The sequence below is a fragment of the Larus michahellis genome, chromosome Z (assembly GCF_964199755.1).
Source record: "Larus michahellis chromosome Z, bLarMic1.1, whole genome shotgun sequence".
In the NCBI taxonomy this organism is placed as follows: domain Eukaryota; kingdom Metazoa; phylum Chordata; class Aves; order Charadriiformes; family Laridae; genus Larus; species Larus michahellis.
Genome location: NC_133930.1, coordinates 63,262,046 through 63,277,051, shown reverse-complemented (window position 1 = coordinate 63,277,051; position 15,006 = coordinate 63,262,046). Strand labels below are relative to the sequence as shown.

At 35.1% G+C, this 15,006-nt stretch overlaps 1 protein-coding gene across 1 annotated transcript in view; it reads right to left on the bottom strand.

Moving 5' to 3' along the window:
• MAN2A1 (mannosidase alpha class 2A member 1) overlaps positions 1 to 15,006 on the bottom strand; it is a 117,876-nt gene that overhangs the window by 77,188 nt on the left and 25,682 nt on the right. Inside the window, exons 4-7 of the mRNA XM_074569797.1 lie at positions 10,866 to 11,037; positions 9,074 to 9,201; positions 7,389 to 7,562; positions 4,841 to 5,027 (exon numbers count right to left, since the gene is read on the bottom strand). Of these exons, the coding sequence (XP_074425898.1) occupies positions 4,841 to 5,027; positions 7,389 to 7,562; positions 9,074 to 9,201; positions 10,866 to 11,037 (661 nt within the window). The remainder of the gene's footprint in view (positions 1 to 4,840; positions 5,028 to 7,388; positions 7,563 to 9,073; positions 9,202 to 10,865; positions 11,038 to 15,006) is intronic.

Below are 15,006 nucleotides of genomic sequence, written 5' to 3'. Positions count from 1 at the left end.
CATACTCTTGAAGATTTGTTACATAAACTTTTATGTGAGAATTGAATCTAGTCCAATATACTTGAAACCCATATTTCTTTGACCAGCATGTCAAGGTTTATTTATCAGATTATAAAAGTATTTAGCAAACATGTGGTCTGACTGTATTCTGGAGGGAGAAAGGGGGCACAACAACATCTTTAGTTAAGGATCTACATAGTTCTGCTGAGACTACAATAGACCCAGCTAGTGGCTTCCCTCTCTCTCTCTAGTTTGATTTACTGTTCAGATTACCAAGTATTTGCTTGACTGCTTGACTCGGTATTTTCCATGACTTTCAACAGGCTGACGATTTACACATAAAAACTTCCTCTCCCCACAACTAACAGAACAACTGGCACAGCACAAGACTTTGTAATTCTGCCTTCTAAGAAGCCAGCCTAACTCAACTTTTCTACATGCAGACTACGGCTGGAAATATACTTTATTTTAGACCGTCCAGAAAAATACAGGTTTACAGTTAACACAATATTTGACTTTGACATCTATCTTCAAATTATTCCTCTAGTTTCTTCCCAAATCTCCTGCAAAATTCATAAGTGCTGCTGTTCTTCCTTTCTTCAAAGTACTTCAAACTGCAGGATTATTAGGTGTTTTTAAGGGGGCAGCAGGATCTTCCTCCATTGCAAACTAGTTTCAATTACAATAACGCTAAAGAAAAATCAGATATCCTAAGTCAGGTATATCCTCTTACATTTCTCTCAAATAACTTCCTAAATCACTATTTCATACAGGAGTGAGAAATAATCAGCAGAAAGCCCCTGACAGAATCTGCTGAAGACGAAAAACACTTCTGAAGGAAAAAAAAAAAAAAACAGACTTCCCCTTCTGGTTCCCCAGCAAGACATTATTATATCTATTTTGATATATGTTTATCCTGCCTACCTGACTGAAAATTTGAAAACCAAAGAGATTGGTCATGATAAACTTTTTACAGCACTGTAATTACGAATATAGCATATCAGCAGCAACTCCATTGTAATGGCTTTAAAAAAAAAACCTCAAATTTTCAGTTTTATACAATTAAGAGTTCTTGGAATTGTACACAATGCATTATGTAGTTTTCACTATTCAGAGCAACCCTAACTGCACTCTTAGTTGACAACACTGAAGTATATCAACATTGTCAGTAACATTGTCAAGAATATTTTTCACCTTTCTTTTGGAAGCTTTCAGATTATCATTGAAAGACTAAGACCTTTCAGAAATGAAGAAAATCCCTTCATATGACAGGTGTGTTCTTTTAACACAAAAAACCCAAATATTTGTCTAAAACATATCAAAACAAGTAACATGTCTGGTTTTGCCCCTTCCTGTGTCAAAGAAGGAGGAGCAGTAGCCACCCAGAATCTGTGGGAACCACAAGAAATTTTGCAGCAGCTATAGCAAGTCCTATGTAGACAGGTTTGACAGTGGTCATGGCTTCACAGTCCCTACTACATCAGCCCATACTGCACATGAAGCATTAGGGACTCACTCTGCTCAACTATCTCAATTAGAAAACAAAACCATTTAGTGGATTGGCAATTTTCTGTTCAAGTAATTTTATGGAGGACATGGCTATGCAGATAGGACAAGTACTTCCTAAGGGGGTGATCTCAGATTCTTGAGGTTGGCAGTCACAAACATTAACGATCAAAGCCACATGAGCAATATAATTCTGAACGCCAGTTGCATGTTGTGCAATGTCACCAACCATAAAGCGAAAAAAGCTGAAGCATAAAATTGGGCTCTCGAACAGCAGAAGGTAAAGGGGAAAGTTCATTTTCTACTCCTTCTCTGAATCATGTAACTTGGAGTACAGATTCTGTCCTATTTTCCATGCACAGGAGAGAGACATACACCAAAACAAGCTATGCTTCCTTTAACAAAACAGCTCATTCCATTCAAGGAAAAAAACAGCAACAGCTGTTTTTTCTTGCTATAAGGACAGGCTGAGAGTTGGGGTTGTTCAGCCTGGAGAAGAGAAGGCTCCAGGGAGACCTTATAGCAGCCTTCCAGTACCTACAGAGGGCCTACAGAAAGAATGGGGAGGGACTCTATCAGGGAGTGTAATGATAGGACATGGGGTAACAGCTTCAAACAGAAAGAGGGTAGATTTAGATTAGATATAAGGAAGAAATTTTTTTATGATGAGGATGGTGAAACACTGAAACAGGTTACCCAGAGAGATGGTAGATGCCTCATCCCTGTGAATATTCAAGGTCAGCCTGGATGGGGCTCTGAGCAACCTGATCTAGTTGGAGATGTCCCTGCTCATTGCAGGGGAGGCTGGACTAGATGACTTTTGAAAGTCCCTTCCAACCCCAATTATTCTATGGTTTATTCAAACATATGGATAAGGATGCAGTTGCAAAACAAGGCAAGTGCAGCAGCAATCTTTATAAACTAAGGTGTGATGAAGTGCAATTGAACAAGTACAGGCTTTCAATTAGGCTGTTGTTTCATTCCTTCCTACCAAATCATAACTAAAGTAGCAAGATAATGATAAAACCAACAGCTACTAGTTTTAAGTTTTCAATTCAATATCTCTTCAGTAGGTATATACGGCCATAATATTATCAAAATCAAAAGCAAGAGTCCCATCTGAGTATTCAAGATCTGTGTTTTATTAATTTTGTTGCACATTTAGTATTGAAGAAAGGTCAGTGATCTAAACCTTGCCTCTAAATTAATCATGTGTATCAAATACATTTTTCAGATCCATGTACTGTAGATCTCCTGTATTTTTCCAGTCTTAAAAAACAAAGCAATCAGAGATGAGAGACACATTAGTGTGCTACAAACTTTTAACCTTGGAAAGCTTATTATGTAAAGACAGATTTTACAATTACTTCTGCATCTCATACATCTCCTCATCATAACAGCTGTAAAACTTGTGTTGTTACTGAGGTCACATCAGAGAAGTTTTTGATTGCCTACAGTATTCCAACTTTTTATTTTATGTGACATATGAGTAGCGTCTTTAGCATTCTCCAGCAAAACACTGCTTCCTATGTTTTAGTGGATTTATTTGAAACTACACTCTCAAAGTATGGTTCCTGTGTTCCTTCCAGTGTTCAAAATGTAAATAATCCAGGCTCACCACTCAAAGACCATGTTTGAGTTTTTACTTTTCCTTTAGGTATTATCTTAGCTATTATAATACTGCTCTTTAAACTCCCTGTTAGAGACCGAAACTGATTTTGTCTACCAAAAGCTGCCACAAAAAAATTAAGTTTCAGAGACTATACTGAGATGATGATCTCTTCAACTCGATTGTACGTTAACTACATACCTGCCCCATTTCTTTTATTCTTTGATTTCATATGACATGGTGAAAGAAGCATTTCTTTTACAAGGCCTAATTTAGATTATGCAAAGGTTGCATCTTGGAAGTGCAGGGATAAATTAAGATTTAATTGAAAAACAAAAACCTTAAAAAGCATTCCGAGTAGGCTCACTCTACATTATATTTATAGCCTGTATGTTCCAGGTATTCATTAAACAAGCTGTTACTCTTCTACAAATATTTGTCTCAGCTAATTGGGACACATATTCAATGTTTTTCTTCTTACAACTTAGATTAAAAGACACATGAGCTTTCCTTCACATTTCATAAGCACTGGGTGTGTCATAATGATTCTTCTATTAGGTCTACTTGTTCTCCTGTCACCTTCAGCTTTCATTTTCCTATTTTTAAAGAAAATTACTTTCTCCTATCATCATTCCAATTTCTACCTTACAATATGACAGTTGTGATGTATTCTGTTTTATTTTGGTTTTATCTTCAATAAAATTTCATAATTGAATTCTACTGACAAAGTGCAGTTTTCAAGATGCTTGGTAAAATCCACACTCAAAAAGGACATGCAGACTTGACATGTAGACAACCAACGCATCATCATCAGATCATCACTTCAGAACTTCAGCATCAAGACTAGAACCAAAAAGTCACCCTGCTATCCTTAATACATTTGTTATACGCAGCAATTTGCAACAATTGTAAACACCTACCTGAATTTCTAACTCTTGAGCTTGGGATGGTTTGAAGGCCTGAAGACAGTAACAGGGCCATAGAATATAATCTTTTTCTGGAAAAAACCTTCAGCAGTTCCATCTTGCCTTTCTTTTTTCCCCTTTCTGTTTTGGGGTTTGTTTCCCCCACCCCTTTTTTTTCCCCCTCCTCCACAAACTGAAAAGTAGTTTTGTAAAACTGTAGACTTGATTCTTACCCATGGCAAAACAACTCAGTGTTTCTATTTGAAAAATAAAATTGAGGTTAACATGATTACTCTCCCTGCCAGGACATGTAAGACATAGGACAGATTCACTTGAAAGTGCCCACTTCAGGAAACCTAGGTCACAGATTGCCAAGTTCTGCAAAGATACACCATGAAAAATACCTCATTGTTTGCAGTTACAGCATACTATACCATGTTGTCCCTGAAGTCTTCCTCTGACAGAAGACAAATCACTGTCTATTCATAAAATTTGCAAAAACTACAGTAACATAACTATAATCAGTTGACTATGTTCTGTCTAGCATTCAGAGATAGTAATAGACTCATGCATTATGAAAGGAAAAGAAAAAAAAATTAATGCATCCTTCTTAATCATAACCCATCTTCAAATTTCACTGTCAATTACATTCTGAACTTATGAACAAACACTAGGCTAAGCAATAGGTATCTTGTTTTCCAATTAAAAGTTTCTTTTTAGAAGCATATAAATTCAACAAACTATGTTAGATACCATCTTTGACCAGCATGAATATTTTTGTTTTAAACTTAGTCCCTTGAAGAATATGTAAAAACTGTACCTGTGCTGAACATTTCCAGCATGAATGGCTTCTGGTGGAACTCTCCACGGACAGCTTACTCGTCCTCCAGGAAGACGTTTGAAATCAAACTGGCAGCAGATTTTCGGATCTGGACCGCAAGTATGAGGAACATCATAGCTATAGAAAGGCATCATATGACAAAGGATATCTGTACTGGATCCCAAATCTGGAATTAAATACATAGAGCACATCTTTAAAATAAACCCTCTCAGATTTGCCAAAAACTATATCAGTTCCATGCTCTTATTCCAAGACTTGTATTAAAAACATCAGATCAAGACAATTCCTTGCTTTGAATAGCCATACCTGGAGTCTCCCTTTGCATGTACCTTACACATAAAAAGGCTGAAAAACAGAGATACAAACAAGATTGGCATGCTCCAAACAAGCACCAGCTGGTGGACAAAGATAGGAACAGAATGTTAGGGATTTTTTTACCCAGGTAGGTCTCACTATTACCAGAATTTTAGAGGTGAACACACATCTTTTATACTTCGAGTGAATCAAAACCAAACAACAACAACAAAACAGCAACAAAAAAACCAAACCCAACTATCCTGTTGTCATCACTTCATTAGCACAACATATTAATTGGTTGACTTTAGCGATATCCTTATTTCTTGAACACATAACTTCAATACATTAACAGTATGATTCTATGCACTTGTAGATAGATTATGTGCACTTGTACATAGAACTGCATGGAATCCTCTGCACTTCTGAGACCATCGTTGCAATCCCAACTTTTCCACCTAGTCATTCCATTCCCTTAAGTTTGACCCACCAGGAGCAGATATCTACCCACATTTTGTCAAGTCTCAGTAGAAAGTCTTTCAAAATTTAACTTTAAAGAAAACCTGAATTTCTCATAAAATTTAAGAGAACCTTAAGTTTACTCATCTGGTAAAACAACTAAATGCTGCTTAGCTATTTCCAGCACTAACTTACAGCAATTTTATGCCCAAAAAAAGGGATGAATGCTGTAGATGCGCCACAGAACCTGGCTCCTAAGTATGTCAACAATACACAAAACCTTTAATAGCATAAGTCTTCACAGTTCTAATCCAGATCTTTTGTTTAAAAACTCCTATTTTACTACTACTTACTTATTACTAAAAAGGTAAATATATTTTATTTTTCAGCTACAGGTGTTCTCTTTATGTCAGATAGCATGTCTACATATTATGCCAGATAACTGTGCAGTGATCTTTGATTTGTGATCTGGTTTGAAAAGATGTCTTCTGAAGCCTGAACACTAGACCATACACGTGATTTACATATGCAAGTATTTTGGAAAAAGTCCTGTCAACTAAGTATTCTGTAGACTGAGTGGCATACACCAACGTTCAAAGAAAAATCTCTGAAGTGTCAGTATCTGACAAATTCTTTCACAGTGGCATGCTTTCCTCAAATGAAGCTTACTTGTGCAGCAGATTGCTTTCTCTGAATAACCTCCTCCCTACAACTTCTGATTAAAAACACAGAAGAACTAAAAAAAGCTTCAAAATCACCACCATCTTTCAATAGTAAGTACTAAACACATTTGTTTCACCCTGTATCGATACAGCAGTGACATATTAGCTTAGTTTAAAAACCAGAAAGACCAAAACCTACGTACATTCATCATACAGTTTACTGGAATGACAGTGCAGTACAAAGAAAAAGAAAGTATTCATATAGAAAAGTACATTCATTTACAAACACATCAGTTTCCTAAGGCATAATCACTACATTACCTAAGAAAACTTTCATACTCTATATTGTATAAAGAATATCAAAGAAGCAGTCACATTTATTCTAAGAATAAGGTTTTAGATGAGACTTCAATTGCAAATTAAAATGGTGACATTTTTAATCTATTTTTCTGACCAAAGATAACTTACAAATTTCAACTCCACAGAAAGCTACTGTAACTAATTATGCTAATTTGTTACACCAGCTGAGGAAAACTGGTTGCTTGAAAGTTTTTTCCGTAGTAAGAACATAAACAAGACGGATCTCTTCATCTTCAAATGTTCACTTTTGGCCTTTTTTTTTTTTCCTCTCCAAAAGAAATGTTCCTTCTCCTCCACATTATTTCCACATAGTAGAGTAAGAGGAAGAAGACAAAGAAGTGAGAAAAGGAAAAAGAATATTTCACTCCATTTACTTTTTCTATATATATTTGTAAGGAATGTGGGAGTAGGGAAATAAGAGGAAGTAAAAGCACAAAAGAAAGTGAAGAAACAGAAAGATTGGAGGAACAATGGCAATAATACAGCTGGGTTTTTTTAACTCTTTTCCCAACACACAGGTACTCACATTCCCTGTCTGTTATTTAAAAAAAAATATATATATGTATTCCTGGAACTTAACCTAGAAGACTTTTTTTTTTTAAACAGAACTACAAGTCAAAGATTTTCAAGTCTAGGTTGACTTCTCTAAGTAAACTATTCTGTAAAGATTTCCATAGTATTTATTCAAGTTCTCTCCACATTTTACCTGTGTAAATTAACAAAATAAATTGACATAAAGGAAAAACACATACCCCAGTTCTGTCTCCAAAAAAATTCCAGTGTCTTCTGCATTGCAAAATGTTTTTTAACTGAGTAATGAACTCTCTGTATAAGCATATTGGAAAATCCTGTGCGTTTTAGAAGGTAGGCCATTGTTGGTGAATGCCCAAAAGGATCAATTGCCCAACCAGACTTTGGTTTTACTCCTGTTGACAAATGAAAAAAGTAAAAAGGAAAGAAAGTTTTACTTTATACTCAAAGAAAGCTATATCAATATAATTCAAATCAGAGCACTAAAGAAGATAAATTAAAATATACAGGTGAGTATTAAGCCTCCTGCAGAACACACCCTGGAATTAACAAGCTAGAATTAAAACAGATAAACAATTAACAAAAAAATCAGATGTCTTAGAGGCAAAGCATTCTGTCTAACTACATAAAAACCCTGAGATTAGTACTCTACATTGTTACAGTATTTCAATTGTGCCTCAAACATCTTTACATGGAATGATAATGAATGCACCTCCTTTTTCACTTCAAGTAGTTTACAGATGTTACAGTTGGAAAGCTGACAGAAAATGAACGGATGTAGATGGACTGATGTTGCGGCTTGTTGCATTTTCACTGTAATTTAAATAATGTTAACCTTCGTTGGCTTTAGAACTAACTTTTCTTTTCTTTTGATTTATTTGGTTGGCAATCATTAGAATCATGTTGATTAATACTGTCCTTTCACTGAACTTCATACTAGCAAATAAAGAAGCTATATCTAACTCTTGTTTTACTGATTCTTCAACATGGTTCCTTTACTGTCGTATCAAAAAAAACAGTAGGGAATGCATTATTCTTTTATCAGGCCTTCCTCCCCGCCCCTTAATTATGGCAAGCTGCATTTATGGAAATTTCAATTTTCCATTTAAGAAAAACAGTGAAACAGCTTTTCAAAATAATTTCAGTTAATTGGATGAAGACATGTGAACTTATTATTAAAATCACTATACAATTTTTTTCTGTAGAAAAAGGGTTCTCTACTTACAGAACATTACCTCTATTTATAGAACTAAACAAAAAAAAACCCTCCCAAAGCCACCAAAACAGTTCAGCGAATGTTACTGCAGCCAGTAATTCCTCAAGTTTCAAAAGTGAATGAGTCAGCTTTTTTTTTTTTTTTTTTTTAATATGAACATTACAATGGGTTTAGGTTTTATAACTACTACTGGTACAACAACCACTACTAAATTTCACATTTACTTTTTTGAAAGCCTTACATAAGAGAGCCTAATGAATACACAGCCTGCAGAACAGATTCAAACACATGAAAGGAATATTAATTTTTAGGTCATTTTAAGGCCTTTGTCATGATTTTCAAAAGACAGAAACAGCAAACAGAAACTGTTTGTGACACCAGAGACATGATCTACAGTTCAGAATGATCTAGTGTTAAATTTTATTATACTAATATACTACACACTTCTTTCATTGATCAAGACAAAATGTTACGACATAAAATTGTTTAAATGCACTTCATCCAGGAACTTCTATCTGCAAACAGTAATTGCAAATATTAGATTCAATCCTCTAGCTTACAGTAAGTGGTCTGATTTAATGTTTCAGGAAAGCAGAGTAGAGAGTCTTCTAAGCACCTCATAAATACAAAAAGCGTTTTCAAATTTACTTCTTCTATTAACACAGTTAAATTTTGGATCAAGATACATACCGAGGTTCTTTTCTAGCCATTGATGTCCTTCTATCAGTTGGTCAATTAAAGCAAAATAATGAGGAGAGGCTTCATCAGGCATGACCCATCCTCCTGTTACTATTTCAAATTGTCCATCTTTTATCAACCTGAAAAATACGTAAATTGTGTTCAGAATCTTGCACACGAAAACACACTCTTAAAAATCAATTTCTGAATACCCAATAGCTATTTACCAGGGACACAATACCAAAATCTAAATCGTTTGTGCTACTTCCATCACTGGACTACATTTCTTTAATCAAACTGGGAAAGAATGAATAGATGGAACAGTGAATCTTTTAATGCCTCTGTGCAATTAAAACTACCAGCTCTACTGCATATGCCATAATACTTGATTTTTTTTTTAAATCAGGAAGAGGCTATTTCCTGCCTAGTTTATCAAAACAAAAGTGTATGTGCCACAGTACCAAAGGTCAATTGAGCGAGACCTTTCCAAGCACATTTCAAGCATTACTAACATGTCCCCATCTTTGATCTACTCTTCCTTTTATTGTTTTAGAGAGCTGATAGAGCTTCAAAGTTTACTGTATCTATAAAGGCTTCAAACCATCTCCCTCATTAAAATGCCTTCTTGAAACAGATCACAGGACGATGACATCAATGAAAACAATGACCACGCTTACAGTACCAGGTAGTCCTTACAGTAAAATAATGTAATTTCAACACTTATACTGTACACTGGCATATAAACGTTTAATGAATTCAAGAAAGGAATACAGTAAACTTAAGTCACATTATAGATAATACCTGTAAGAGTAATGAAAAACATACAGCAAAAATAATCGCCAGTGCAGCTTCTGTAAGTCTTACAGCAGTTTAACCAATACCTGATTCCCCTGAAGAAAGGACAGAGTTTCTTAGCGACTATCATTTACTGTTTATTGTGTGCCAAGGGATCTTTTTAATCTCAGAAAACAACAGCTGTGCTATAATACCCATGCATTGTACATAAATTTTTAAATAGACAGTTTTCTGTCATACCCAAGATTTCCAGCTCTACCTAACCTTTGCAGCTGTGAGGCTCTCATAGCATAATGTACACTGCAACTTCTGCATCTTGAAGAGGGGCATGAGAAGGAGGGCATCGCAGAGATGAGCTAAGAAGTGTTGGATCCTGTCTTAAAGCCAGCCCCTTTTGGAAAACTTCAAACTATATCCTTTCTTCAAGTTTATACAAGCAGCATGCTTTCTTGTCTCAATGTGTATGCAAAACTTTTACTTTTGTCTCACATTTTGAACTTGAATTTTAAAAAGAACTGAGAAGAGCAAGGGTGTGGAGTATGTACTACTTTACCATTAAAGCAGCTGCATGTTTATAAAAAAATACTCACATTTAACACCAAAAAATTCTCATTTCATAATTGTGTTAAAACTGAAGAAAAAATTACCACATATAAAGAGCTAATATGAAAAATTATTTTTATTCCATTGCCAATACTTCAATGTGACTTCAAATAAAGTTTATAATCACAACTCTATTACAATTATAATGACATCTTTATGGTTGTACGTGGAAACTTTTAGTCAATTTTTTCAGTAACTCAGTAATTTGTCTTCAAAATCTAAACGCATTTTTATTTTGTAACTGGCAAAAAAAAGAACCAAGGCCAAAAATATTAGGACTTGAGTAGTCAATTATTCTAGCAATTCTGCATTGCAGAAAGTGAAATCTCAAGTTTACCATGTAGTCAAATACACAGAGTCCCAGAACATTCCACATAGAAAATAAGAAATAGTTCAGTGTTCAAACCTTTTAACAGCATCCTTTTTTTGGCTATCTATTCCATCCCACCATTTTGAAAAATAAGAAATCTCAGACCACATAAATTTCCTTCGATTGTCTTCTTGCAGTTTTATAACCATATTACTTAAGATATGCTGTGTCTGATCTCTGAAGTAATCATCAAAAGTCTTCAGCCAACCTAAAAAAAAAGAATATATGAAATTCAAGTTGCTTTCAACAGTCTTAGAGATCTGCCTTCTTCCCAATGCCTACAAGAAGTGAAGCATTTTCTTAAAGAGCTGAACTTTACACCCTGCGGACAGTTCAAAGTGCTAAACTCTCCAGGAGTTTCTTTCTACAAAGTTTAGATGCTTTATTCCCTAAACACGTAAGTATATGGAAGGCTTTCCACTTGGATCAACAGGATACACAGATTTAAAAAACTGTGGATTTTTCTTTTTTAAGCACAACCTAAGTAGTTGAAAAGGAAGATGTATACACCTGCAAATTGATCTTTGATAACTTCCACCAGATTTCCTCGTGTCTCACATCAGGACTGTAGCATCTACTCACAGATCATCTTCCCAGCCCCAGCACTATTCCAAATACACACACGCACAATACCCTCTAATACTTCCCCCAATGTCTTATTTCTTTTTTCAAGTCAAAGCACCCCAAACCTACTTTATGTAAAACAACCAAACAAAAATCCTTACTAGCAGCATCTTACACCTACGGCTTGAGGAGAAAATTAAGAGTTATCCCACAGACCTTGAGGGTAAAGAAATCACATGGGGGCAAACCAAGCAGCAGTAAGCCCTGCATCCCATGTTCAGCATCATTTGTGAATGAAGGGCTTGTTAGCAACGACTGAGAAAAGAAATATGTTATAGCTGCAACCCTCATTAAAAAAAAGATATTGGTGAGACGCGGAATAAAAGAAAACTCAACTTTAACCATATATTCAGACCTCACAGTACAAAGCCTTCCATGAAAATTTTTAACCTCTTCCTAAAACCTTGCATGAGAAAGTACATGTATCTTCCCTCCCAGAACCTGGAAGGGGTATATTCTTTCTGTAACTATAACTAGAAAAAAGAAGCAGTTAATCCTGGCTACTAAATACACAAGTGGCATATTCCTACTCTTCATACCATGTCACGTATGGGCATTTTCATTAAAGTGCTTCCAAAAGGGATTCAGCAGTTGAGTTTGAAGCCTAAGTATCATGTACAACACAGTAACAACTGAAGAATGGAAGTGATGTTATGAAACTGTCCTATAGCGTGCATCCACACAGTGTGAGGATTGTGCTCCAGAAAAATATGATCGTAGTGATTCCACTCTGATTTACCAGTTCTGTTCTGCAGAGGCACTGCCATTCTAGCACAATGCCAGTCTGCTTATAAGATACAGGATGAGGCTGCTCTGGACTGAGATTATATTGTTCCAAGGCAGTTATATAAATGCAGAAAATTTCAGTATTAAAAAAATAATTTTTAAGTCTTATAAAAGAAAACCACTTTATTTCCAAATAGGGTCCAAATACGGATTCAGAGAGGATATATTATCCTTTATTTTAAGGATGAAAAACAAGTGATATTCACCTTAGGTAGAAATGTAGAGCTAACATAATTTGACAATACGCACATTCTTTTCCAGTTCACATCGAATTGTTCATTATATTTCAAAGAAAAACTCTTGTAATTAGGAATAACCACTAGGCACAGGCTCACTCTTACATTTGTTGCAATACTTTCAGGCTGGACTCTCGCTTTGTAAAGCTCAGATTTTAATAAAGTAGTCAGAAACAAACAAAATCACCACGAATTTCCAAAAACCTCCCTTTTTTATTTCGCAAATGAGGAAATAAACCTGTAACACTCGAGAGGAAGAGTGCTAGCTCAGTATTTTTTATTTTTTTTTAACAGATGTTTAGCATCAAGAAAAATCATCACATCTGATGTAAGTTTCTATACAGATAGAACAAGAGAGTCTAAATTATCTTAAGGAGGAAAATACATTTTGTCAAGACAGTTAATATGAGGACTTGAAATTTAAAAACTTAAAACATTTTCTTTAAAGGCATGGAAACAGCTTAGTAGAAAAAAGTTGTCAGTAAATTACTATTACACAATAATTTCATGGAGACTGAAAACAGAAAAGCAATGAATAAGCTGAATTTATTTTCTTTTTGTGCTCCTTTTACTCAAAATTTGTTGTGATCTCTGCCTATTTCAGTGTTTTTTTTAATGGAAGTTTTCACTCAAAGAATTGAGATCACATAGCCAATTAATCTTTTTCAGTGCTCTTTGACTTTTCAACAAATCAAAGAAATATTGAACTGATATTTACATAAGAAGATCCAGATGTAGCTGACTACAAATTTATAGCTTTTTACCAGGAATTTCTTCTGCAAGAGACAGTATCATGCTGGCACACAACTAATGGAAGATGAACTTAACCCATCCTATGTTTTTCCTACACAGAAATATATCATAATCATAGAACCATAGAATGGTTCGGGTTGGAAGGGACCTTAAAGATCATCTAGTTCCAACCCCCTGCCATGGGCAGGGACACCTCCCACCAGACCCCTGTGTTGAAGCACTAAGTCTGATTCAGAAGAAGACAAATAGAAGATGAGCCCCTTGTTCCCCAAAAATATTGTCTGAAATAAAGTCATTTAGGTAGAAGCAGAGACACTGATATTAGAAAGGCACGACCATATTGATTTTTCCAATGGCATACTTTAACTTGTAAAAGATCTCTGCTCAATGGACCACAAGAATCATTTCATATTTATCACATTTAATTTCATAAGCATAGCTAGAAACTCAAATAATTGCACATTTCACCAAAAGCAAAATCTGTCATGAACCATAAGGTACTTCAAAAATTATAATTAGACTTCTTATGTATTAGGCTTACACAGTGCAAGGTATTGTATATATCAAGTCTGCTGCCCTCATAACTAAGATGGGAAGAAAATTTGTACTGATCAGAAATTAAAAGTGTATTCTCTGTAACTGTCCTGTCAATTTGCAATGTAACTTCCCTGAATTTTCTTCCCCCTGCCTCCACCACCTGACAAAGGAAAAAGAAAAAGTTCTCTTACTAAAAGTACCCTACCACCTCATACACAAACACAGAAACATTGAGAAGTGAGCCAGCAATAAAATTTAGATTTCTGTAATTCAGCATGTCAAGAAAAACTCGTGAGCTGCCCGGTTTCCCATTCTATTTCTAGGTCTCATCATCCTCTACAATAGAAAAATTAGGTGTACACCATTCAATGTGTATTTTTATAGTCTTTTCATAGCCACAGAATCACAGAATCTTCATGGTTGGAAGGGATCTTTGAGATCACCGAGTCCGTAGCCATCATAGTTGTTTGGGTTTTTTTTTGTTAGAAAACTCTATATACTGTTCATGTTTACAAAAAGGAAAACAAGTTCTGGACAGTGGTGACAGATTTTTATTTTTTATCTTCCTATTAAAACACAACACGAACATATTAATCATTGAACTTTCAATTTACAGTCTGAAACTTTTAAAGGTAAAGTTTTCAGATGTTATTCAACTAGCATTTTTTCTTTTCTGCTTCAGTTCTATACTAACCTGTTCCTACATTTTGGTGGGTCAGACAACAGTCTAAATAACCTGTGTTTCAAACATGTCAGAGAAACAAAGATACCTGAAAACCATATCCAGATCTGGTCAACAGAAAACAAACCTGAATCTCCATGGTATATCAACAGCCTCAAACTGCTATGCTTAAGTTTTCTCTTATCTTAACACTGCAATTAGCTTCACAGGGCTATACAGATTTCCTCTTGAGAACCAGAGACTGTCTTAAGTAATAAAAATGTATTAACATGAGTGCAAGTAAAGTAAAGTTACCGATGTTATGGATAATTAATGAAGTGTTAAAAAGTAGCATTTAGACCTGACATATGTGCACATACACTATTAATTAGGTAGAAATTAGGGGTGGGCAGGCAGAGGGGCAAGGGAAAAATCTATTTTTCCTCTCTTTTAATTCCACTTAAGCACTGTTTGTACTAGGTCTGTAACAACCACATTCAGCAATAAAATAATCTGATCTGCTACACACATATATTACAAAGCTCATAAGTCTCAATTCTTAAATAATTTATTGAGAAGC